The sequence below is a fragment of the Procambarus clarkii genome, chromosome 39 (assembly GCF_040958095.1).
Source record: "Procambarus clarkii isolate CNS0578487 chromosome 39, FALCON_Pclarkii_2.0, whole genome shotgun sequence".
In the NCBI taxonomy this organism is placed as follows: Eukaryota; Metazoa; Arthropoda; class Malacostraca; order Decapoda; family Cambaridae; genus Procambarus; species Procambarus clarkii.
Genome location: NC_091188.1, coordinates 3,845,847 through 3,870,417, shown reverse-complemented (window position 1 = coordinate 3,870,417; position 24,571 = coordinate 3,845,847). Strand labels below are relative to the sequence as shown.

At 35.6% G+C, this 24,571-nt stretch overlaps 1 protein-coding gene across 1 annotated transcript in view; it reads left to right on the top strand.

Moving 5' to 3' along the window:
- The window catches only part of LOC123760326 (transcriptional regulator ATRX), a 55,650-nt gene extending 33,693 nt beyond the window's left edge, over nt 1-21,957 (top strand). Inside the window, exons 19-34 of the mRNA XM_045745919.2 lie at nt 122-285; nt 1,438-1,601; nt 3,546-3,683; nt 4,068-4,243; nt 5,715-5,939; nt 7,159-7,324; nt 8,850-9,030; nt 9,815-10,033; nt 11,435-11,612; nt 12,495-12,665; nt 13,900-14,056; nt 14,476-14,609; nt 15,621-15,731; nt 17,102-17,287; nt 18,253-18,387; nt 19,695-21,957. Of these exons, the coding sequence (XP_045601875.2) occupies nt 122-285; nt 1,438-1,601; nt 3,546-3,683; nt 4,068-4,243; nt 5,715-5,939; nt 7,159-7,324; nt 8,850-9,030; nt 9,815-10,033; nt 11,435-11,612; nt 12,495-12,665; nt 13,900-14,056; nt 14,476-14,609; nt 15,621-15,731; nt 17,102-17,287; nt 18,253-18,387; nt 19,695-19,730 (2,541 nt within the window). The 3' untranslated portion in view covers nt 19,731-21,957. The remainder of the gene's footprint in view (nt 1-121; nt 286-1,437; nt 1,602-3,545; nt 3,684-4,067; nt 4,244-5,714; nt 5,940-7,158; nt 7,325-8,849; nt 9,031-9,814; nt 10,034-11,434; nt 11,613-12,494; nt 12,666-13,899; nt 14,057-14,475; nt 14,610-15,620; nt 15,732-17,101; nt 17,288-18,252; nt 18,388-19,694) is intronic.
- The last annotated feature ends 2,614 nt before the right edge of the window (nt 21,958-24,571 follow it).

Genomic DNA, 24,571 nt, shown 5'->3' with positions numbered 1-24,571 from the left:
TAGTTTAATTAACACAAATACTTATGATTATTTTATGTATGCATATATTTGTATATATTCAGTATATATTTTTCACAACTTTATGAAATTTATAATTATTTGGTAACATTTGTTTCTTTAGGTAATCACCTTTGTCCACACGTTGCTGTTAAGTAAGAAGACCAACAGGCATATTCAGAGAGTTATGGTGTGCTGTCCAGTCAACACTGTTTATAACTGGGTCAGTGAATTCTCCAATTGGCTCAAGGGGAAGATGTTACCATTTGATGTCGTTGAGCTTGCTTCGTAAGTATCGGGCTTCTTTAGTTCTGTCTGTCTGGTTTGCCATGTTTTAATATTACTGATGATATCTGGATTTGCAAGCGAGTTAATTTTATCGCTTTTTTTCTTTAAGTAAATAGGGAAGGACTTTGGGTGAGTGGGAGGCTTAGAAGTTGGCAGAGCTCTTTTTAAATACAGTACTGGGAAATGTGTTTATGTATGAAATAATTCATGTGTAAGAGTTAATGGTGTGATACGTGACTGGTTTGATATTATTATTATAGGTGTGTGGCAGGGTTATGTGATGGTTGATGAATAAGTATATGGATGGGGTCATGGGACAGATTAAGGCAGGAATGTTAAAAAAAAGCTGTAAACTTGATGAAACTGCCTAAAAGGAGCAATTAAGAGTTTCACTCACTGTCATACCTTCAACTTCTATGTGGCCAATAATTCCTCTCTAAAGATGTAATTGGTACCTTCCACGTGGCCATTAATTACTCTCTCTCGAAATAAAGTGCCAACATAGTCGGCAGCTGAAAGTGCAGTAACTACTGTGCTCCTCTGGATGTCTTGACAGTCCACTGGGGTGTTGGCAAATTTCCCAGGTACCGAGGAATTATGCTCTAAATCACTGAATTAATTCCCCTTATCACTGGGTACATCCCAGGATCACCAGGGACATGTCTTAAGATTTCTGGGGAGTGTCATTTGTTAACTGGAATATTCTCCACATCACTGGGCAGTGTCCAGGGTAGAGCAGTTTTTCTCAATAGTGGGCTGATCTTTTTCACATGCTCCCTGATCCTTTACAGAGGTCAGATGTATGGAATAGTGCTTCCAGTGGGGGGAGTAAGTCACAGGAGCCTTTATACTTCAATACCATAAACTAGGGGTAGTTATTATGGACCACCCAGAAAAGGTCTTTTCATAACTCACTATGCTCTATTTTTTCATTTATTCTCTTAAAACATCTCATATAATACAATTATTTTTGTATTATAAAATTAAATGCTTCATAGTATTCCCAGGTATAAAGGTAAACAGTAATTGTCCCAGGCATGAAAGTAAATGGTAATGAAAGTGCTGAAAAATATAGCATCACTATGTGGAAGGTTTTTCACATAATAGTATCAACTGATTTTTGTATTTTTAATACGGTATATACTTTTCCAGAGCCAAAGATTTATGGGGTCGAGCATATCGCCTTGATGACTGGTGGCGGGAAGGAGGCGTGTGCATTATAGGCTATGACATGTTTCGAAATCTCTCAAATAGCAAATGCAAGCGGTATAAAGGCAAGATGAAAGAGATCTTCCAGAAAACACTAATAAATCCAGGTATGTTTCATCTTTATTTACCTTGTAATTAGGCATTCAAGTAGGGCAAAACTGTGTGTTTTACTGAGGGATTCTACACTTTCCTTATCTACATTCTAAGACTTTAGACCATTTCTGAGCTATCTCATTAGGCTAAATCTGAAGGTCTGGCACATACATGGTATTGCAAGATAACATTCTGGGTCAGTATACATGAAACATTTATATTTCTGCTTACGAAAACTGTACTTCTTTCCTCAATCTTGGCGGCTTAGTTTGCTTTATTAAACAATTATGAACTCTGAAGCACAATGGGATTGTGCATAACAATAATAACCTTGGATCAAGTAATGGAAAGGGGAAAGGTAAATGCTTAATAAATCCTGGTCCTGGCTCTTTGAAGTCGGTGGAAACCTTCAGTCTAGCCTAGAATAACTATTGGTGGCTCATTCTTAAGGGCTTTGAACCGTGTGTATTAATAGGGGTAAAAAAATGTTTCCATGAAATTTTATTGAATGAATGCATGCAATAAAATGTCCTCTTTGTCCAGGTTTCGCCACTAACCTAAATTTAAACAAATAATTACAGTTCCACCAAAAAAGGGCAAGATTTAACAAATTCAAAAAGTTCACTTGACTCTGTCAAGGTGGTGATGTTGGTCCTTTGAGTCAAATATGACCATGACTTTTAACACTTTGCGCTGCCCAGCATGCACATTTCCCAGGCCCACCCCAAGGTGAGCCTGGCATTTCCCGGGAGTGTGCACCCACACTAAGATGTGTATCCCCTTTCCAGTGTTTTGATCTCAATTGTCATTAAAGGCGCGCATTTTAAAGCTTGTCAGAATAATAATCGAACAATAAATGGAATTTTAACAAATATTATAATTGTGGATGCAACATGTGTTGGTGCCAGACATCCATGATGTTATTTATGGGTGCAGTTTCTGTCCCCAGTTCGCAGAAAGTGTTAATATATCAGGTCAAAGGTCGGTGTCTGTGTGTCAGAAGATGGATGATGAGACCAATCTGGGTCTGGAAGGTGCCACACATGGTACATATGTGGGTGAGTGCTGCTATAGAAGTGGAGGTTGCTCTAGCTTTGTGCACAGCATGTTTCCTCTGGGCCTCTGCAGCCTGTCTGTTCTCTGCTGCACAGGCCCCTGTGATGGCTTTGCTTCTCCAAGTTGGACGGTCCTGAGCAAGCATCTCCCAAGTGCTGTGGTTGATGTCCAGGTATTTGAGGGTGACCTTGAGGCAGTCCTTATATCGTTTCTTCTGCCTTCCAATTGAATGCTAGCTCTGACATAATTCTCCATACATCAATTGTTTTGGCAATCAGCTGTCAGGCATTCTGACAACATGGCCTTCCCAATGTGGCCTGAGTTGTCTGTAGGAGAGCGTAGGTGCTGGGAATACTGGCCCTTTCCAGGACCTCTGTTTTCGGGATTTTGTCATGCCACCTGGTGCGGGGGAATCTGCGGAGACACTCGAGTGAAAGTGATTGAGGTGTTTGGCATGTCTGCTATAGACAGTCCAGGTCACGCTGGCATTGAGAAGGGTGGTGAGTACCACTGCACGGTAGACCTTCAGTTTGGTGGTAAGGTTGATCCCTCCGTTCCCAGACATTCTCAGGGAATCTTCCAAAGGCAGCACTGGTCTTGGTGATCCTGTTGTTGACATTTGTGTCTATGTTCACTGTTCTTGAGAATATTTCTGGCTCACTCAGAAATTAGTGTTTCATTTCATTTAATGCTATATTTTCTTGCATGTAATTAATTATCTTTGGAATGTCTGAAAATGTTGAATTTTGTGGCTACCTTGTGGAAATTTAATAAGTAAATTGATTTTGTTATTAACATTTAACAGCATTATATATGATTGTGGCTCATGAGATATACCATGGTAGGAATTTGGTCACCATTATGTGTTGTATAAAATTTCTCATTATTCTGCTTATTGACAGGTCCGGACTTGATGGTTTGTGATGAAGGTCATATACTGAAAAATGAGGCTACTGCACTCTCAAAGGCAATCACTCAGATTAATACAAAAAGACGTATTGTGCTCACTGGTACTCCTCTCCAAAATAATCTTAAGGAATGTAAGTGTTGTCTTAAACTCAATTAATTAATAACCAGGCTCTTATATAAGTCAGGCTCCTATTTGTGTTAATTTATATTATTTGTCTTGTTGCCTTATATTTCTTCTTCTTCTTCTTTAATCCCACTATATGTACAGTACTGAATATTTCTCACCAATTTTCCATTCTACTTTATTTCCGCCTTGTAATTAATTTATTCACCAAATTCTTTCTTTCTTGTCTCATGTCTGCTGTTCTAACAATACAGTGAAATTGTTCAATACAATAAATTGTTACTTTGTCTATTAATTTCCATTATACATTAAAAAAATTAGTCCTGTTACTAACTGCTCTTGATATTTTCTGCCTGAGAAATACATGTACCTGTATTTGTAATAATTCCAGATCACTGCATGATCCAGTTCGTTAAACCAAATCTTCTTGGCACGAAAAAAGAATTTATGAATCGTTTCGTTAATCCTATTGAGCAAGGCCAGTGTGTTGATGCCATGCCTCGAGATGTCCGGAGGATGAAGAGAAGAGCTCACATTCTTCATAACCTATTAGAAGGGTGTGTACAGGTGAGTGGAGATTAAGGAAACATTGTTAATTATAATAATAACCTTACACCAGTTTAACTTTTGTAAACAAAAAATGTATTAAAAGAATGACTTCAGAATCACTGAGTATAGCTTTTATGCCACGGCCCATAAATATTAAGGACAATTTAAACAGGTGATTTACTACTCACAAATGTGTATAGAATAAAGTTCACTATTACAGATTACTTGATGTGAGGTTATGTAATATATTACACTAAAGGGAGTTACAATTTATCATCAAGTACAGATTAATAGGGCCTCACACAACCTTCAAATTATGTGAAAATGTATTAAAAGAACTCTGACAAAGAAAGAAATCTGGGGTTGGTTCCAGACAGTAAACTCTAACCAGTTAACCACATAAAGGGCAGTGTGAGGGGTCAGCTTACACCACACTTACAAATTTCAGGATTGCTTTTAAATACTGTACATGGATGGTGAAATATTAAAGAAACTGTTCATGACTTTTGTGATACCAAAATTGAAATAAGCAGCAGTCATATGGTGCCTATATCTCAAGCACATAAACTGGAAAAGGTGCAAAGGCCTGTACAAAATGGCTTCCAGAACTGAAAAATAAGAGTTATGAAGAGAGGCCAGAGGTGTTAAATATACCAAACTAGAAGATAGAAGAAAAAGAGGCGATATGATCACCACTTATAAAGTAATAACAATATTTTGATTTTCTACTGTATACCAACATAGATGAGGCGAGATAAAAAATTCCTGGATTTTATTGACATACAGAAGTGATGAAAAGTGCCTTGGATGAGAGGGATAGAAAAGGTGGACAAGGATATAGTTTTTAAATGGAAAAATCACAGCAACAAATGAGTCCCGGGTTCGATCCCGGGCGCCGGCGAGAAACGATGGGCAGAGTTTCTTACCCTATGCCCCTGTTACCTAGCAGTAAAATAGGTACCTGGGGTGTTAGTCAGCTGTCACGGGCTGCTTCCTGGGGGTGGAGATCTGGTCGAGGGCCGGACCGCGGGGACACTAAAGCCCCGAAATCATCTCAAGATAACCTCAAGAGTCAAGGAAATGTACAAAAATTTTGTTTAAACTAAATGGAATGTAGTATATATACTAAATGGAATGTAGTATATAATGGTATACCTGCTAACAAGGTAACCAGGTAATGTGCTGAAAATAGTAGTTTCAGAGGTCACTTCTATCCTCAACTTAAAATTCAGATATGATATAGAATTGGTACATCAGTAAAGTAAATAAAACTCACCATGTAGAACCAAGCCAGTATCTGGGGCATAAGTAACTAAGCTGGAGTGTATTCGTGCATTTTTTTTTGTTTAGGGGTAAGAAAAGGTGTAAAAGCTATGTACAGAATATTTACTGTGTGTTTGACCTTTAAAGCTTATTTACTTTCTTGTAATAAGTTTATTTATAAAAGATGTGTTCAATAATTACATTTTACAAAATATTATCTTTTCAGCGTTTTGATTACACAGTCTTGAAGCCATTCCTGCCTCCAAAGTTTGAATTTGTTATATCAGTTCAGCTGTCAGAGATCCAATGCAAGCTATACCAATATTATCTGGATAATCTGGCACAAGGTGGTCCCAAACGTCAAGGATCAGGCTTGTTTGTGGACTTCAATTGTCTCTCCAGAGTCTGGACTCACCCTAAGGTCTTAGAGTTGGCTGTCAGAAGAGCATTGGTAAGTTACATCCCTAGTTAAAGAAGTTAATCACAGCTCAAATACCAACAGCATAAATAAATTAATAAAATTAAGGATACAGCTGGGGGAGCCGGTCAGCCGAGCGGACAGCACGCTGGATTTGTGATCCTGTGGTACTGGGTTCGATCCCAGACACCGGCGAGAAACTATGGGCAGAGTTTCTTTCACCCTATGCCCCTGTTACCTAGCAGTAAAATAGGTACCTGGGTGTTAGTCAGCTGTCACGGGCTGCTTCCTGGGGGTGGAGGCCTGGTCGAGGACCGGGCCGCGGGGACACTAAAGCCCCGACATCATCTCAAGATAACCTCAAGATAGCTGTACAATGATATATATTCAATTTACTTGTTGTCATTGCTCGGCTGTTGAATGTTAATAGATATCTGCTCTTAACGTGCAAAAGAAGGATAGCCTTCACCTTCATTTACAGTTCACTCTACAGTATTTGTTTACCACCCTCCTCTGCATTTAAGTACTTTTGTCTTGTACTCATCTTTGTGGATACCTTTCACCTCATTCCTTTTTCTCTTCATGAAATACTGTTCTAGTCCATTGCACCTGTGTCTTCATTGTTTAATTCCTTTATTTCTGGCACCAATTTTATAGACTAAGTGTAGAAAGGCAATGGTGTAGGTAAAGTAGAGTAAAATTGGCTGAGAAATTCTACTTGCTTACTTTTTTCACTACTGTACTATGAAAAGGTTAAAGATTTATATAATTTAGATCACAATCAGTATTATAAAATAAAATATAATAAACAAAATCATACAGGTTGTGATATGAAGAAAATGAAGTCCCTCTTCACTTACAATGCCCTTCCCTCCTCGGGAACAATAATCTCATTGTACAGATTGTTCCTTTTGCTCATTAGTCAAATAGAAGTTGATTGTAACACTAGGTAATAAATATACTTTTCAAGAATAATGCAGGACAAAACCCGAGACCGAGACAGTCATGGTCCACATAATGCCATGAACAAACATTAGATTTGGAACTGGACCATATACCAGTTATTGTTGGTTTATTTAAGATGCTGCTGTAGTGCCTCTTCACTTTCTACATCGTTATCTCTCCCACTTGGGAACCATAATAACACTCCAAATTTTCTCTGCCATACTTTTTTTTACCAACCAAATTTTGTTCATGTAACTGTCTTTGGTTTTTGCTCAATTTTACTATACAGGTATTTGTTTCCTTTCAGTTTAATGATGAAGAAGAAGAATTGGATGATTTCATTTGTGATGACACGACCACCTCTGATTCTTCAGAAGATGAAAGATCAAGAAAGAAAAAGAAGAAGAAAGAGAAGAAGAAGAATGAGGAGTCTGAGGAGGAAGAATTAAAAGTAGAGGAGTTTGAAAAACCTGGTAATATGTTAGTTCATGTAGGGCCACTTGTTAAGGCATTATATTTTATAAATATTATCTACGGAATGTTACGATAAAATATGGGACTAATGCTATCTGTGACTAGTCTTGATTTTACAAGCAGTCATATTCTAACTTTAAAAGTAAATTTACACTTTAAAATGAAGATTACAATTTATATCACTTCTGTATTATAATTTTCACTTACCCAAATAGACTTCCTTAGTTCTAAATATTGAGTCTAAAATATATTAAATAATAATTTAAATTGCTAGTGAATGTATGATGAGCCATTTCCCCTTGCTATGCATTTTTACATTTTAATTAGCTAAAGTCTTGCCCTCAGTCACTTATGACATTTATTGGTACTGGTACTGTATTTTAAGGTGCCATAAAAAGAGGCAAAATTTACTTTTGATTAAAAAATAACTGATAAGCAGCAACAATGTATACAAGTAAGTACTCTTGATAGCTCTAATCTTCAGGTAACTGGAATAAATTCATGCTCAACATTTTGAGTAAACAGCAGAGGTAAGCAGGTAAATGATAAAAATGCCAGGGTAAATGACAGGAGTGCATGGATAAACTGTAGGAGTAACTGGGTTGCTGTACAGAAAATTGTCAATGCTCAATGTTAATTTTTGGACAATGCCGATATGAAATTCGGCTAATATGAATGGGGGTGGGCCCCATGTGATTCGGATTAGTGAGTGTAGATAGTACTATATATTTGTATGCTGTATGTGTATACAGAATATTAATAGATTTTTAATTATAAAGTCTCCAAAACTTAACCAAATATTTTCTCTGTGCCTGTTGTGGATTTAAACAAGGCCAGATCAGTGCAGAATCAAATCTGACACAGTAGTAACAAATTTATTGGTGGCCAAAGTTAGGGTGCATATCATGTTTGGTGGTTGGCTACTGCAATGCTGTTATATCATTCATTTGTAGAGGAATTTCACCAGTATAATTAGGTGTATTATATTAATAACATAGTGTGGTCATATACATCAGTACCTTTTCATAGTATAAACCATAACAAATCAGAATGATTTTGCTATTGAAATGATTGTTCAAAGTTCAAAGCCAATCATTTTTTCAACTTAGGTAATTGTTATTTATTTTGCTTTTAGTATGAAATGTTTAGCAAAATTGCACATTATTTCTAAGCAGGGCTCTTCTGATAGCTTCTATTTGCCATTAAACTGATACTGCTGATACTAGATCCATGGGACATTGAATGTCCCGTGGATCTAGATGACTTTGTCACTCAAGGGGTGTGGGGACAAACTGCCTCTAAATGTTTTTTGACAACACTGAATTGCCAAGAATCACTATGAACTATTTAAGCAATCGCTATCAGTCACCCCCAGCTGTCCCCTTGTGTCAGCCCAAGTAACAAGAGGATTTGGGTAGGAGGACAACTCAGTTGGTAGACTAGCACCCTAGTGGGTGCATCAGCTCTTCTAGAGACCATGTTCAAGAATTATCTCTAAATTTTTTGTATTTATTTCATTTGCAGGTCCCATTCCTGGGTTAACTGAGAGTGGTAAAGTGCGTGTTGATTGGTGGAAAAAAGTAATTGATGACAATATTTCCAAAGATGAAGACGAAGCTGACTTTTTAGACAAACTAGAGCATAGTGGTAAACTTATACTTCTGCTCGATATCCTACGAGAGTGCTCTTCCATTGGTGATAAAGTGTAAGCTTAGGTACTTTTTGTTTGCATGATCACTTTATTCTGGTTTTTCCTTCATTACATGGCATATATGACAATTGTCATTATATTTATTTTTTGTTTTTGTGTGGGTGTAGGTGTGTGTGTGTATTCCTTTACATGATATAAAAGCACTATGTTCCTATATTTTCTCAATTTGCCTTTCCTGTAAAGTGATTTTTTTCAATTTGGCACAATTGATAATCATACTCCTTGGTAGTGGTGTATAAAAGTATATGATGACTATATTTACCACACTGGTGCGAAAACAAGAGACAGCCGCAACAAATTATTAATTAATAGACAAGATGGTCTAGGGCAATGTGTGAAATAAGTGTTAACCCTCAAACTGCTAGATGACCAGATGCATCAGGTGACAGGAAATGTTGCCAGATACTTCTATCCTGCTGCAAGAATTGAGCCCAAGACCTTTCATCTGTGACTTGACTGTACTGACCACTAATCCACAGGTGGTGCCCATTCTCTTGGTGATGGATCTGTTTATTGGTTGCATCTGTACATGAACACTATAATCTGGTCTCATGTTTTTAATTCAGTTTGATCCTATAATTCTCCCACAAAGTTATATAGGAATTAGTTTACCACACGTGCTACAATTGACATTTTAGTTATGCTTTTTTGCTAGTCTGTTTCTTATTTATTTGCATACATACTGTATTGCCATAAATTAAACAACATATGTGCTTATAATGACACTGTTTAAATTAAAGCTAAATTCACCAATATATATTTTCTTTCCATTCACCAGGCTGGTTTTCAGTCAGTCGTTATTGGCCTTGGATATGATTGAAGAATTCCTGCAGTTGATAGATGAAGGGACACTAGACTTGCCACAGCCTGAGGATCCCTTACCTCTACCATTTAAGCAGTGGAAAAAAGAGCGGGATTACCTGCGTCTTGATGGCTCCTCTTCTGCTGACACTCGAAAGAATATGTGCAAAGTCTTTAACAATCCCACTAATGAGAGGTAAGAAATATATTGTACATGATCCCTTGATCATAAAACATTAACCAATTAAAAATGCTAGTGTACTTTTATTTGATTTGCTTTGCTTGCTGACAGATAATTAGGTATCCCTAACATTAAAAATCTCGAATGCTTCAGTGTGTTAATTTTGAACTTTAAATATTGAGGTTTGTGCCACTGGTATATCTACAATTAAATTTATGCAAAGAACAGTTTAAAAAACAAAATCTGGAACTTGCTATAACAAAAACATCAGAGATGTGAAGAGAACTTGCTACAAATTTTATTGTTGTAAACCTGGGAAAATGTTTTCAGAGTTCACTTATTCAGCATGATCCCCATTTATTAGATCAGTCAGTATCTCCAGGCTTAGCAAAAGTTTATTTTTATGCTCCACTGAGTATTCCTGAGTGTAAACATTGGGTGCTTGGCAGATCTCACTTGGCAATGAATAAAAATGTTTACAATCATTTCATCTTTTCTCAGTTATTTCTTGGGTTATAACAACAACATTTGGTCTCAAAATGTTATCAAATTAATACTCTAGAGAACAAAAGTGTATTTAGTCTCCACTACCTTCTCACTTAGCTTGTTCCAACCGTCTACCACTCTGTTTACAAAAGAAAACGTTCTAATATTATTTCGGCATCTATGTTTCCTTAGCTTGAATCTGTGTCCTCTTGTTCGTGAAGTTGTTGTTTCAGGAATTCCTCTTTGCGAATTTGGTCGATTCCTGTTAGTATTTTGTAAGTGGTGATCATATCTCCTCTTTGTCTTTTATTTTCTAGTTTTGGCATGTTTAACCCCTTCAGTCTCTCCTCGTAACTCCAGTCTTAGTGCGATAAATATTATGCCCCCTGTTGCTCCTATTTTTCTAGACCTCTTTCTTTTTTTAATGTTTATAGGATTTAGGGGTTTGTTCAGGCTTGAGAGTAAAGGGCTGGCTGGCACCTGACCTTCGGTTAACGTTCATTGCTAGTTGGGGGTGGGAGGGGTAAGTTTTGTGGTCATATGTTGGTTGGGGTACTTTTTAGTTTTATTTGGTATTTGTCTTTCAAATATTTCTTGCAAGTCCTTTGAGTTTTATGTAATGTTGATTCAATATTTATAAATTTTGTTTTAAACTTTTGTGTGTGTGTGTATTTTGCAGCCCGAAACGCTATGCGTGCTAGTGACTTTACAAGAATGTTAGAATTCTTGTATATATAAATTAATAAATAATATATATCTTCAGTAAGTGGGATTAAAATAAATAAACAAAGCTTTATGTGTATTTTATTCCTGTTCATTATTAGTCAGGGGACCCGTCCTCTCCCTATTGAAGACAGAGTCCCTCTTTATGCCATGGAAGTGAAAAGTGGTAATGATTGTTATAAGTTTGATGTCCAATTTCTTTTTCAGATGTCGTCTATTCCTCATATCAACTCGAGCAGGAGGTCTCGGCATCAATCTAGTTGCTGCTAACAGAGTGATTATCTTTGATTCTTCCTGGAATCCATCCCACGACACCCAGTCAATCTTCAGAATATATCGCTTTGGACAGAAAAAGCCATGTTATGTTTATCGTTTTGTGGCACAGGTAAATGGTACAAGTTAAAAATGTTGTATTATTATAATATAGGCAATTGCCAGAAATCAGCTTACACCACTCACGTTTATCATTAATTTTCACTCCTAAGGAAATGGATTTCCACTTATTAATACAATCTTCAGCTTTATGATTGCTCTAGTAAGACATCTTGTTATTAAATAAGGCAAATTACAGTGCGGATAATGTGACAATTGACAATAACATCTCTGACCAAGCCAACCAACCAGTGCTTGGGTTTGAACACATGGTATAGACTCATGGCTTAGAAGCATTTAAAATTTTTTGTTTATTTTGTGTATAGTTTTGAGTTATTATAGACTGCCAGTAATACTTCTATAATAGTTTGTCATATTTTAATACAGTAATTTTAAGTTTTTGGTATTTAATTAATATTTAAATTGAAACTGGAATTCCTTTTGGTAATGAACATTATTAACATGTTGCATTGTAATAATAGATTCACTTTTGGCTGTTCTGTGTATATATTTTAATTTATTATTATTTTATAATATAATTTGTAACATGTTGTATTTAAATTTGATTAAAAATTTTTAAGTACTGTGCTGTACAGTAATTTATTCTTTAATTATGTGGATCATGAATAGGGCTTACACAGCCACCACCCAGCTCTTTGTCTCGGTGACAACTTGGATGATCACTCCTCACTTTAATCGAACATTGCATGTTCCACCGAACAATTTATACTGAGCCCAATTTGTTAGGACCATCTAGGAAATTTTGGTGTCCTGTCTTTGTTATATAACGTACGTGTGTGTGTGTGTATTTTACTTATAAGATTATTTTCGTAAAGAAAATAAGATTATTATGCAGTAGAATTTCTAAAAGATTTTGTATATCTTTTGATTAAAGGGGACAATGGAAGAGAAAATCTACTCCAGACAAGTAACTAAAATGTCAACAGCTTTACGAGTAGTGGATGAACATCAGATCAAACGTTATTTCAAGATGGATGAACTGGCGCAGCTGTACGAGTTTACCCCAGCCGATGCTGATAAGCGCGACATACCGAATGTGCCAGAGGTAAGAACCTTATTCCAGTTTCGGTTCACTGATTTTATAATGTATCAAGGGAAAACTTTTACGTTGACACATTAGAAAATTGTCATCATACACTCCTACATATTTCTTTTTTTCACGGCAAGGTAAACTACATAATTTTGTAAAGTATTCAAAACTGCTGTATAAAATCAATTCATAACTGTACTTTTGTTTTCTTTGCCTTTATCATCAACTGTTATGGCTCTTCTTTGTCCCACCAAGCAGTATACTGCCATTCTTGTCGTTGTTTCTGCAAGTCAGCATACTTGTTTGGGACTATTAACAAAACATTCCTAGTATACATCTGATATCATTAAGGTTTATTAGTTTATAATTTCTTGTTCAAAGATTACTGTTAACGTCTCTCTTGTACATATTGACCAACTCTTGTTTAACTTCTCAACTTTGATTATTTCACCTCTTGGATTCCTGTAAGGTTTGGTCACCCATTTACCAGTCAATTTTACCTTATAACATAGTTCTGTCGTGTGATAAGACAAACCTCCAGATATTCCTCTGTATTGCTTTTATATCACATAGATGTTTTAACATGCTTCTTTTTACAAGCTCATTGCGAATTACTCATCTACTACTTTGTAAATCACCCTGTAGTGAGTTGTGAGAATTTTAGAAAATGACAATAATTTTTTATATTCAAAACTATTGGAACCTGGTGATAATATAATTTTAAGACAAATAGATTTGGGGTAATTTGTAAGAAGGTTCCTGGAACCCTGGTCTAGAGACATTACTTATTCCTGGAACATTTACACCTATTGTGTCACTCAGGGCTCAAAACCCACTTCTATTCAACTCACAATATATGCAAGCACAATTGCCACCTTTGCTCTATCAAACTTAATTTCACACAAACACCTTGAACTGTGACACCAAGAACTCATTCATTTTCTCCTACCACTTTTCGTGCATTAACAGTATGGTTCTTTTTTTCTCTCAGTTTTTTTCTCTGCTTTTATACAAATTATTGTATTATACTCCTTAAGATTTTTTATATTTGTCTCTCATTTTAATACATCAAACTTTTATTCTTTACATTTTTTCCAGTTCCAGGTTGTTTGATCCTCATTTATTCCTCATAACATTGAACACCACTGTACAAGCCTGCCTTTGTTTGCTGATGTCCGGGCAGGTGTGGATCCCTGATCTGCAGCCATATATTGGCAATATGCTTTATAGCTTATTAACTTCTTTTTAGGATCGACTTCTAGCTGAAATGCTGAAACGACACAAGAACTGGATCGTAGATTATCATGAACAGGACTCGCTCTTGGAAAACCAAACAAGTGAAGAACTAACGGAAGAAGAGCGTACGGCAGCTTGGGAAGACTACGAAAATGAGAAGAAAGGCTTTAGTAAGTAAATAATTATAATGTTAATGTATGCTTTAGCCACTTTGCTACATATTGCAAGATATGCAGTAACAGTTGTGTCCATTCCAATAATATATCTTTTTACTTTAGGATTTGGAGATACTGTACTGAAGTCAAGCCAGATGACATACTGGCACTGGTGCACAGGAATTTATAAACATCTTTGCAAGGACATTATATAAGCTAATGAATCATTGGAAAATGCTCAGTTCTGCCCAGAATGGCAGCCAGATGTCATTTCACACAAACTGAAAGCCATTCAGAACCCTCCATGGCATCACAGATGACCACCAGTGAGGGTTCTCACATATTACAATTGTTACAATGTTACATATTACAATTGCAGCTCATCACATGAAATAAGAATATTGTACTGTAATATTAAATTACTTTATTTTCAGTGGTTCAACAACAACGAAACAGTGTGATGCCGGTGGTAGGCAATCCTACCATGATGGCCAATGCCAGCAGTTTGCCATCACTCTCTCTATCATCATTCAGCTTTGAAGGAGTTGTTAACACTATTAAAGCTCAGGTAAATGTACATGGTTTAAATGGATAAATGTTCTTGCACACATTACCTAACAGATTATGTGGACGGTGGAAAGTATTTCCACAGTATAATGTGGAAAGCAGACTGGGATAATTAGAAAGATATTTTACTGGGTTAGAGAGCATCTGAAAAATAGGAAACAAGGTTATAATGATAAAGGATCAGTTGGGATAAAGGGAGGTTATCTTGAGATAATTGTGGGAAGTGGTAAGCTGTGATAATCTGATAATAAATCTGATAATAATAATATCAGATAATAGATCTGATAATAAAGTGATAATCTGTGGGAAGTGGTAAGCTGTGTTTGCGAGGCTCGGTACTTAAACCACTGCTGTTCTTGATTTATGTAAATGATCTTTTGGAAGAGACAGGATCATACATGTCAATTTTTTATGTAATGCATAACTTTAAATATGGTGAAGACTTACACAGACTGCATAATGTGACAGGAAGACCTTGACAGCCTGTAGGAATGGGCGGACAAACAGCTATCAAGATTAAATAAAAACAAAAATTGTTTGGGAGATGGTAAAGGAGACCAGAATTACAGGACTGTGAATGGATGTAACACCAGACTTAACACAGGAATATCATATATATATACCAATATACCAATATCATAAAACTCGCACCTGGTAATCACAAGAAGAAAATTTAGAAGGTCTAATTAATGCCACATGATAGCCACAAAAGATAAGAAAATGAGCTATGAATTCAGAGTGGTAAGAAAACACTCGGGCAGAGCCTAGGTGTTTTCCACCCCTCCAACCACATTCTCTCCTTCCCACATTTATGTCCATATTTAAATATATTCATGTACAGAGGGAGAGAGAGAGAGTTATGTTTAGAATATTCACATTTTTTTTGTATTGTGAGATAGCCTGGCTTAAGAGATCGTGGATACCTACCTCGATGGGCTGTGATCAGGATGCATGTAGTTAAAATTGTCTGTAATTTGAGATATATTTGTTAAATTTTTGTTTTCTTTGACAGAACCCCAACCTAACTCAACAAGAGATGTGTGAGAGTGTAGTGCTGGCAACTAAACAGATTCAAAAGATTCACCTCAACCACTATCAACGAGTTCAAGGCATGGTTTACAATGTGAGTAAATTGTAAATTATTATGGTGTCTTGTGTATTATGAAAGGTGTTGAACTTACTGGGTCCAAACAAATTTTACAAATTTTTACAACATTTTATGTTTGTATTTACAAAATATAAATCCAAATTTTAAGCCTGCTGAGTTTTGCTTTGTGTGAAAATTTAATCAAAATCAGATGGAAAAACTAACAAACTAAAATGGAAGAAACCTGTAACCTTTTTTGAGATTTGAATGTTCTCACCAAAAATGCAGTGTCACAAATCGTCAACCATATCCATTTTAATAATATAACTTATCTTGTAAATTCTTTCCAGTTACTTGTATTTAGTTAATGTGATGGCTTTATGATTTCATAGGAAATGACTATATATTAGTTGGCCACTCACCATTATTATAAGACTTTTTGACTAAACGATAAAAATGAAATGCTAAGAGGTAACTGATTTCTTTTAACTAAAGCTCACATGAGCTTCTAGTAATTACATTCTTTAAACTCATTTTGACTGGTGTATTCATCAGTGGCCCCGAGAATCATTTCATCATCTGCCTTGCAACAATTGCAACAATTCTGCCTTTTCTTATTCTGAGATACGCCTTCATGATACCTAGGGAGCCAGTCGGCCGAGAGGGCAGCACACTGGACTTGTGATCCTGTGGTTCCGGGTTCGATCCCGGGCGCTGGCGAGAAAGAGTGGGCAGAGTTTCTTTCACCCTATGCCCCTGTTACCTAGCAGTAAAATAGGTACCTGGGTGTTAGTCAGCTGTCACTGGCTGCTTCCTGGGGGTGGAGGCCTGGTCGAAGACCGGGCCGCGGGGACACTAAAGCCCCGAAATCATCTCGAGATAACCTTGATCAGTCACTCATCAGATTGAACCATATCTACTTTATTTACTTGTAACAGTGGTATACTGTGCAATAGTGCATCACACTGTTCATTGTATGTGTAGTTTTGTATCGTTTCATAACTATTCAGACTATACTGTATATGGTTGATAATCATCATGTTGTATTAATACATTTGGTGTGTTACTTCCTTCTGATAATTTATCTTAGGAAAACACATCGGTAGGTGGTAAGAAGGTATTAGAATAATATTTTTAAGCTTTAAGTTAACCCAATAATCAGCCCCAAAGTATTTTTGTTTAGCCTGTAACCAGAACCACCTACATTTTGTAGTTGAACCTTCCGAACTTGGAAATTTTTTAAAAATACAATTATAAATTACATAGGAAATATGTGCTCGGCTAGTATTAAGTCACTAAGTTTGTTGTTACATTAATTTCATTGTTTAACATACTTATATTTGTAAGGCCAGTGTTCTGGGTACAGTGAGATTAATTGTGCAAATTGTTTAAATGTTTATCCCCAGCTGAAGAACCCAATGATTGCACCAGAGCAAAGGAAACTTCTGCCATTTGGGAACCATCCTGAAATGCTTCCCATGCTTGAGCAGCAGTTGAGAATGCTGGAAGAGAATATTCAGAGAGAGAACCAAGTCATTAACCACATGTCACAGATCACTCCACAAAGAGATCAGGTGTCTATGGCTAGTCTGGTGAGTGTGTGTATAGTTTTGTAGCTGTATATGTGTAGTTCATCATATTACTAGTTCTAGATTAATTTGAGAACAAATATTTAAAGGTTTAAGAGGTAATAGAATGACTGTATTAACAGTAACATTCTGGCCCCTCGCTGCACGACTGACATAAACGTTCCAGGCCTTTCGTGGACCTTTTCAGCGACTACTGAATTGTATAAACTCTCCATGTTTTGTAAATTATTTTTGGGGTTACAACTACAAATTTTTGCAAATGATTGTTCTAGAGTATAGATACAAAAATGTGATTGTGCATTATAGCTGAATATACTGGTGTTTATGGACATTTCAACGTTTCCCATTTATTTTTTAACGTAAATACTATACACACGTGTGTGGTCTATATACTTGTAAAAATAAAATGAACATTACTTTCATACTCATTGATTAGGTAATTTGCAGACAAAAAGAAAATATGCCCAGGTAGAGCAGTTATCATCTTGAGCAATGTTTAAGGTGGTCGATCTATTTTTGGATTGTCTCAGATCTTTCGGTTGGTCCCTGCTCCTTTGATTTGTCTCCAGTACTTTGGTTGGTTCCTGATAAGCTCTGTCCTCATTGCTTGTGTATTTCAAGAGTTTTTTCATTAAAGTGCAAATATGACAACTAAGAAAGTGATTGTTGGAAAGTCCTAGATCATATAGGATGTTTTACATTTATGGTTGTCACTCATCCTTATCACTCAAATTTAAGCTCCTAACCACTAACTCACCTAAATAAATTCTCATAAGCTCTCACATAGAAATCATTCAGTTCTTCCACCATCCCCTCCCCATCCTCCATGCTCTTTTGAATCTGCTTAAAATCTGTAGAAAGAACATGTTTAATTCCTCACCTGGAGATTATGGATATATAACTTTGTACAATTAATAATTCATTATGATGAACATATACATTCTCTAATTCTCCCTTTTCATGTCCAGATGTCTGCTGGGCTGATTCGTGGCCAGCCGTCTAGTGCAGGAGTTAGCTCGGCTACAGCTAATTACGTGACGAGGCCTGCAACATCACAAATTAGACCAGTTATGGTGCCGCCTCAGCAAAAACCTCCAGAAAAGGTTTAAGTTGTTTTTTGCTTTAATTTTTTTTATTTAGGTCAAGTGCATTAAATGTTTGAAGTCAACAAATTACACAATTTCCTGTCGATGTTTTTCACATTAATGGTTTGTTAATCGGAAGGACTTGCAATCGTTGAAACTGAGAAGGAAACAACACTTGTGAAGAAAACGGTATTCATGCAGTCGTGGAATTTCATATGCTGACAATTATTTTTACTTTTAACTATTCAAATGCTTATTTATTATAGTATATAACAAATAAGAGTTATCCAAGAGTTAGCAAGAGTTATCCAATGGGTAACTCTTGCTGTTTTCATTGCCCCACCTGTTGAGGTCAAGAGTCCTTTTGCTTTTTGGGGCATGAGGCATCATCATACGTTGGTTGAAGCTATTATTGTTTTGGTTTTATACCAATGATGATAATATGGATATAATAGCTCTATGTGCATGTAATGGTGTTTACCTTGACCAACAAAAAAATCTGCAATTTCATGATTATTAATATGCAAATGCAGTTATTGTCGTAAATATTACTGCATCAATGTGATAATTGTCATGGTATCAAATTCCATTATACAGTACCTGTAATTACATGATATGTATGCTGATTATGTCCATATGGTTTTAACATCTCTATATGGTTGTAATGAAGTATTCCAAGTCAACCACTCATAATTTGAATGTAATAATACAGGAACTACAGAAGGCAAGGCAGCTCCTATTTATATCCACCCAAACTCGCTCATTTCTCATTTCACTCAAACTCATTTCATTTCAAAACTGTTCACCCCGTATGAGGATATAAATAAGAGCTGCCTCATACGTGTCAATAGGTACGTATATTCATTCAGATACGTATATACGTTCATTTATATACTCATTCATAGAGTATGCATTTATTGGGCTGGACAGTAGAGCGACGGTCTCGCTTCATGCAGGTCAGCGTTCAATCCCCGACCGTCTAAGTAGTTGGGCACCATTCCCCTCAGCACAGTAGTTCTATTTTATTTTTTTATTTTTTATATAGTGTACAGTTAGTGGTATTTATGCAATATATCTTTTGTTCTTTACTTTTAATTTAGTGCATGAAAATAAATCTCCCATCTGCATTGCTCTTTTGTTTTATTCATTGGTTCCAGGGTGGTGCCCAAACTTTGTTTACCATACAGTATTTCTTTTCCCTAGTCCTTGTCTTAGATTTTATCCCCTATCATTACTCTGATAATTTTATTTTATTTTTAACCTAAACTTCATTATTTCCATCTTTCATGAGTTGGTGTTTAATTCTTTTTTTTCTCTCTTTTCAGAAACCGGGATCAAATGATGTCATTATGCTTGACTGAGATGCATATTTCTAGTTTAGCACAATATCATTATGTTCCTGAGTGTGTACAAAGAACTGTTGGTTTTTGGGAATCTCAGATCGTCGGTGGTGATTTTTCATGCAGTGCATTAGAAGATTTGATTACTGTATTTTCAATATTAACCAAGAGGCTTTATATTTTTTATTTTCAGCCTTAAATTTGTCCAATATATGTATGTTTCTCTGGCCGACATGTTATATATGCTTACTGAGGTGATTGTCATACTTTCCTTATAATCTTGTTGATTAGTGCAAACATGTGGCAAGTGTTACATTTATTTAAGAGCCTTGACCAACTTCAAGAATTCCTCGGCAAATATATTGAGCATTGCTAATGATGCTTTAGCACTTAGTAAAGCTTAATGGTTGATGATCATGAATGATAGCATACCATACCATGTAAGTACAGTATGTATGCATTTATTAAGCACAGTAGTTCTACATTTATTTTGTAAACTACACTTCAAATTATGATTTTATAAAGTTTTGTAAAGTTTCTCCTTGGGGAGTAAACTTTAATAAGAGAATGTAATTTTTGTGGCTTGCTGTCAAATCATGGTATACTTTTTATGTTATTATATATACAGGCGTTTATAACAAATTTACTGATGCCATATCCATTCGCCCCCTTGTGTCCACGGGCTTAACAGTACTTAACAGTACAGTACCTTATCACACATGATGAGACTCGCGCATTCACAGTGTGTGGATGGCTACCACTTATCATACAAAGTTCAGTCCTAAGGTTCCAGTGAACCTAACACTTCTTCTCACTTCTACAACCAATTCATCTTTTTATGAAGACAAAAATACATCATTACTGTAAATAAAAGTTTTTTCTGGTCATATACACATGATATCTACAAAAATCGGTTATCCATTTGCTCTTGGGCAAGGCCTCAGTGGATATGGTATAAATGCCTCTATGTATCAAATTAATATATCTAAGTTTAGACGACCATGAAAAAGAAACTGCTTTAATAGTTTTGTAATTTCACAGCAAGTATAATTCTCTGGTAAGATGATATAATAAACCTGTAATATTTTTATAGTTCTTTTATAATTTATTAATGATATTTCCATATGGATAATATCCAGCATAAGCAGGTATGCTGTTGAAATATGAACTGTATGAAGGTATTGTATAATTAGAAATAATTTATTGCCTTAAATATTATTCATAAATAAAAAAAAATTTGAAATATATAGAGCTTAATATTTTAATTTTCAAAATTAATAAGTTTGCAACTACAATTTTTATATTTTGCTAACTGAAATGCAAAATAATTTTCTTGTTTAGTTTATTCAAAATTACCAGGTAATTGTGTTACGAAATGTATCGAAACTTGAATGAAAGTTCTTCTATATAATTAATAATAAATGTGTACCTTCATAATAACCAGACCAGTCTATGTTCTTAACTCTCCTTAAGCTCTGATATTTTTCCCACTTATTAACCCATGTTTTCAAGTTTGTCTGGCAGATTTAAAGGTTTATCTTTCAGATTGAACTACAAGTCTCATGGATTGAAAGACATATATTCTGAACACGACAGAGGTTAGGAATTCCTCTCGGTATATCTTCCATTAGCATCTTACTAGTGATGTATTTTAAGCTTTATTTTTTTTTTAATGTTGGGGTTATATTTTTATTGGTTTTTAGTGTTTTTGACTTCACAAAAAACACCTTATAATTTAGAATCATTGAATGTGGTAAAGTACAAATACAATACCAGTCGTGAAATTAAAAGTCCATGAAATTTAAATATTTCCCCAACAAAGTACAGTAGTCCGTTTATTAATGCGGTGGTTCTCAACTGTTGGGTTAAAAGAATATTCAAATACTTTTTTTTTTTTAATTACGAAAGTGTGGCAAGGGTCACAGGTCTCTTGAGTATTCAAAAAATATGGCTGAGTCCAAAATTGGTTGAGGACCACTGCATTAATGGGTTTAATTACAAGAGCTTATACAAGAGGGTTCTGAAACATAATTGCGTATCATAAACCCAGTATCATTTAATACTTGTAGAACAATAACTGCATGCTTAGAAGATTAGAAATCAATAGATGTATCAAAATTGGATATGGTGTAGAGTGGCTATTTATTTTCCTATCAAGGACAGCCTGTTGTGGAATTTGTAGCATTCCTGTTGGTATATTGATGTACACTGTAATGATATTGACAGTAATAAATGGACTTCTTTAGTAGAGTATACATTTATTTGTTCATTCCTTTAAAAAAAATTCTTTCCTGTGTATCGTTGAAAATTTTTGCAATTGTTTGTAAAGGGCTTAATTCCATGTAAGTACTGTACCTAATTATGGTTTTGTCACGTGTACAGTATTTTGTTTAATATTTCTTCTGAAGAGTTCCTGTTCAGTATATTGAGTACCACATCATATTGAACTGAAACATGAAATGCTTAGGAGTTGAACTTTGAACAGTGTAGCCCCATTTTTTCCAAGCAAGAATTCCTCGGTTGCTTACCTAGTCAATGCATAAGTAAAAGTGTGCAGATCATACAGTTGATCTGCAAGTGACATGAAGGTTACCTAGTTTATAGTCAGAGTTAGTTGACCTTCAGCAAACCAAAAGTTACTTCTTTAATTATATATTAATAAGTTAAAGCTAAGTAGTTAAAAAAATATTAATACAGTATACTTGAGTAGAAGAAAATAATAGTTATGTGTAGCATATAATTTAGTATTAAAAGTGTGAACTAGTGTTAGTGGGTAGGAAAATGGTAGTACTATATAATTTCAAGTAATATTGACTGAGAAATAGATAACTGCTTCAGTAATCCCTCCTGCCACCATAACAAGTGGGAAATGTCTGGTTAGGTTAGGTTATGTATTGCCACAAAACTCTCTGGCACTTTATGGAACAAAGACCTGCACCTTACTCTCAAAACTGCTTCTCCTGATAAGTTGCACATCTTGTGGAATGTCCTGATTTTCAAAATGATCAAAAAAATTTCTTTCTCATTGTTCCAAAGTCATTGGAAAATCATTCCAAAGTCAAAGATCTGATACTGTTGACATTGTTTGTCTTTTGTCTTTTTGTACTTGTATTGCCATACTAATATTTAAGAATTTTTTAATATTCTGACACAGATGGTGTAAAATAGTCTTCCAAGTTACCTGTTGAAGATTCTAGGGATCAATGTCCCAGTAGCCCTGTCTGGTCAGGTCTCCTGGTTGCTGGTTTGACCCACCAGGCTGTTTGATGTAGCCTGATGTACGAGTCACAGCCTTCTTGTTCAGGTATCCTTTGAAGGTGCTTATCGAGTTCTCTTTTGAACACTGCAAGAGGTCGGCCAGTTAGGTCCTGTATGTGTAGGGAACGTGTTGAAAAGTCTTGAGCCTTTGATGTTGATTGAGTTCACTTTGTGTGCCTATTGCACCTCTGCTCTTCAGTGGTGCTAATTTGCACATCCTGCCATGCCTTCTGGTCTCGTATGGTCTTATTTCTGTGCGCAGATTTGGAACCAATCCTTCTAATATTTCCAAGTGTAGATTATTTTTCTCTCCCACCTGCACTCTAGGGAACACTAATTTTTTTTTAATTTTAGGCAGTCGTGATAGTTTAGATGTTTTACTGAGTGGATTCTAGTGGTAAAGGGTCTTTGCATGCTCTCCAAGTCAGCAATTTCTCCAGTTTTGAAAAGGGCTGTTAGTGTGCAACAATATTCCACTAGAGAACACTAATGTCTTAAAAAGTATCGTCATTGGCATGGTATCTCTTCTTTAGAAGGTTCTTGTTATCCAGTCTCATTTTCCTTCCTGCTGTGACAACTATTTTGTTGTGTTCTTCAAAATGTAAGATCTTCTGACATGATTACTCATAAATCTTTTATATTGCTTTTTCTGTCAGTAGTGTGGTTTGACTGTTTTATATGTGGTTTCTGCTTTGTTGTTTTTGTTTTTTCCATAGCACAGTAATTGGAACTTATCCTCATTAAACTCATGTTATTTTCTGTGACCCATTGAAAGACCTGATTAACATCAGATTGGAAGTTTGCTGTCCTCTGTGTTATCTATTCACATAGACAATTCTTTTGTGTTGGCACATGCTTTTGATAATTACTTACTTGCTTGCTTCAGTGATAAGGATTCTATATAATTGGGTTAGCTAGTACTCTATGGAATTAACAGGCATTGTTTTGGGAGTGTCCAAATATAATTGGGTTCATTTCAGATGAGCCAGATGCATTTCTTTGCTGTCCTGTTATCTCACAGTAAGATACTAATTGGGGATTTTCTTTGCTGGTTATTTCAAAGATTCCTCCGTTTCCAGACTTGTAATTAACTAAGTGTTGTTAAAGAATTAGAGTTACACTCATGGTGTCCCGTCTTCCCGCACGCTGTCATAATGCCTGGAAATTACTGACAGTTTTGGTCTCCACCACCACCTCACTTAGCTTGTTACAATTACCGTATCTACCATTCTGTAAAAGTGAATTTAATTATATTTCTTCAGCAGCTTTGTTAAGTTAGCTTAAATCTATGACCTCTTGTTCTTGAAGTTCCAAGTCTCAGGAATTCTTTCCTATTAATTTAGTAAATTTCCATTACTGTACTACTATTGTTTTGTATGTAGTGATCATATTGCCTCTTTTCCTTTTATCTTCTAATTTTGGCATATTTAATGCCTCTAACCTCTCCTCGTCGCTCTTGTCTTTCAGTTCCAGGAGCCATTTAGGTGCATGACTTTGTACCATTTCTAGTTTGTTGATGTGCTTCTTAAGATATGGGCACCATACAACCGTTACATATTTCAGATTTGGTCTTGCAAAGATCATGAACAATTTCTTTAGTATTT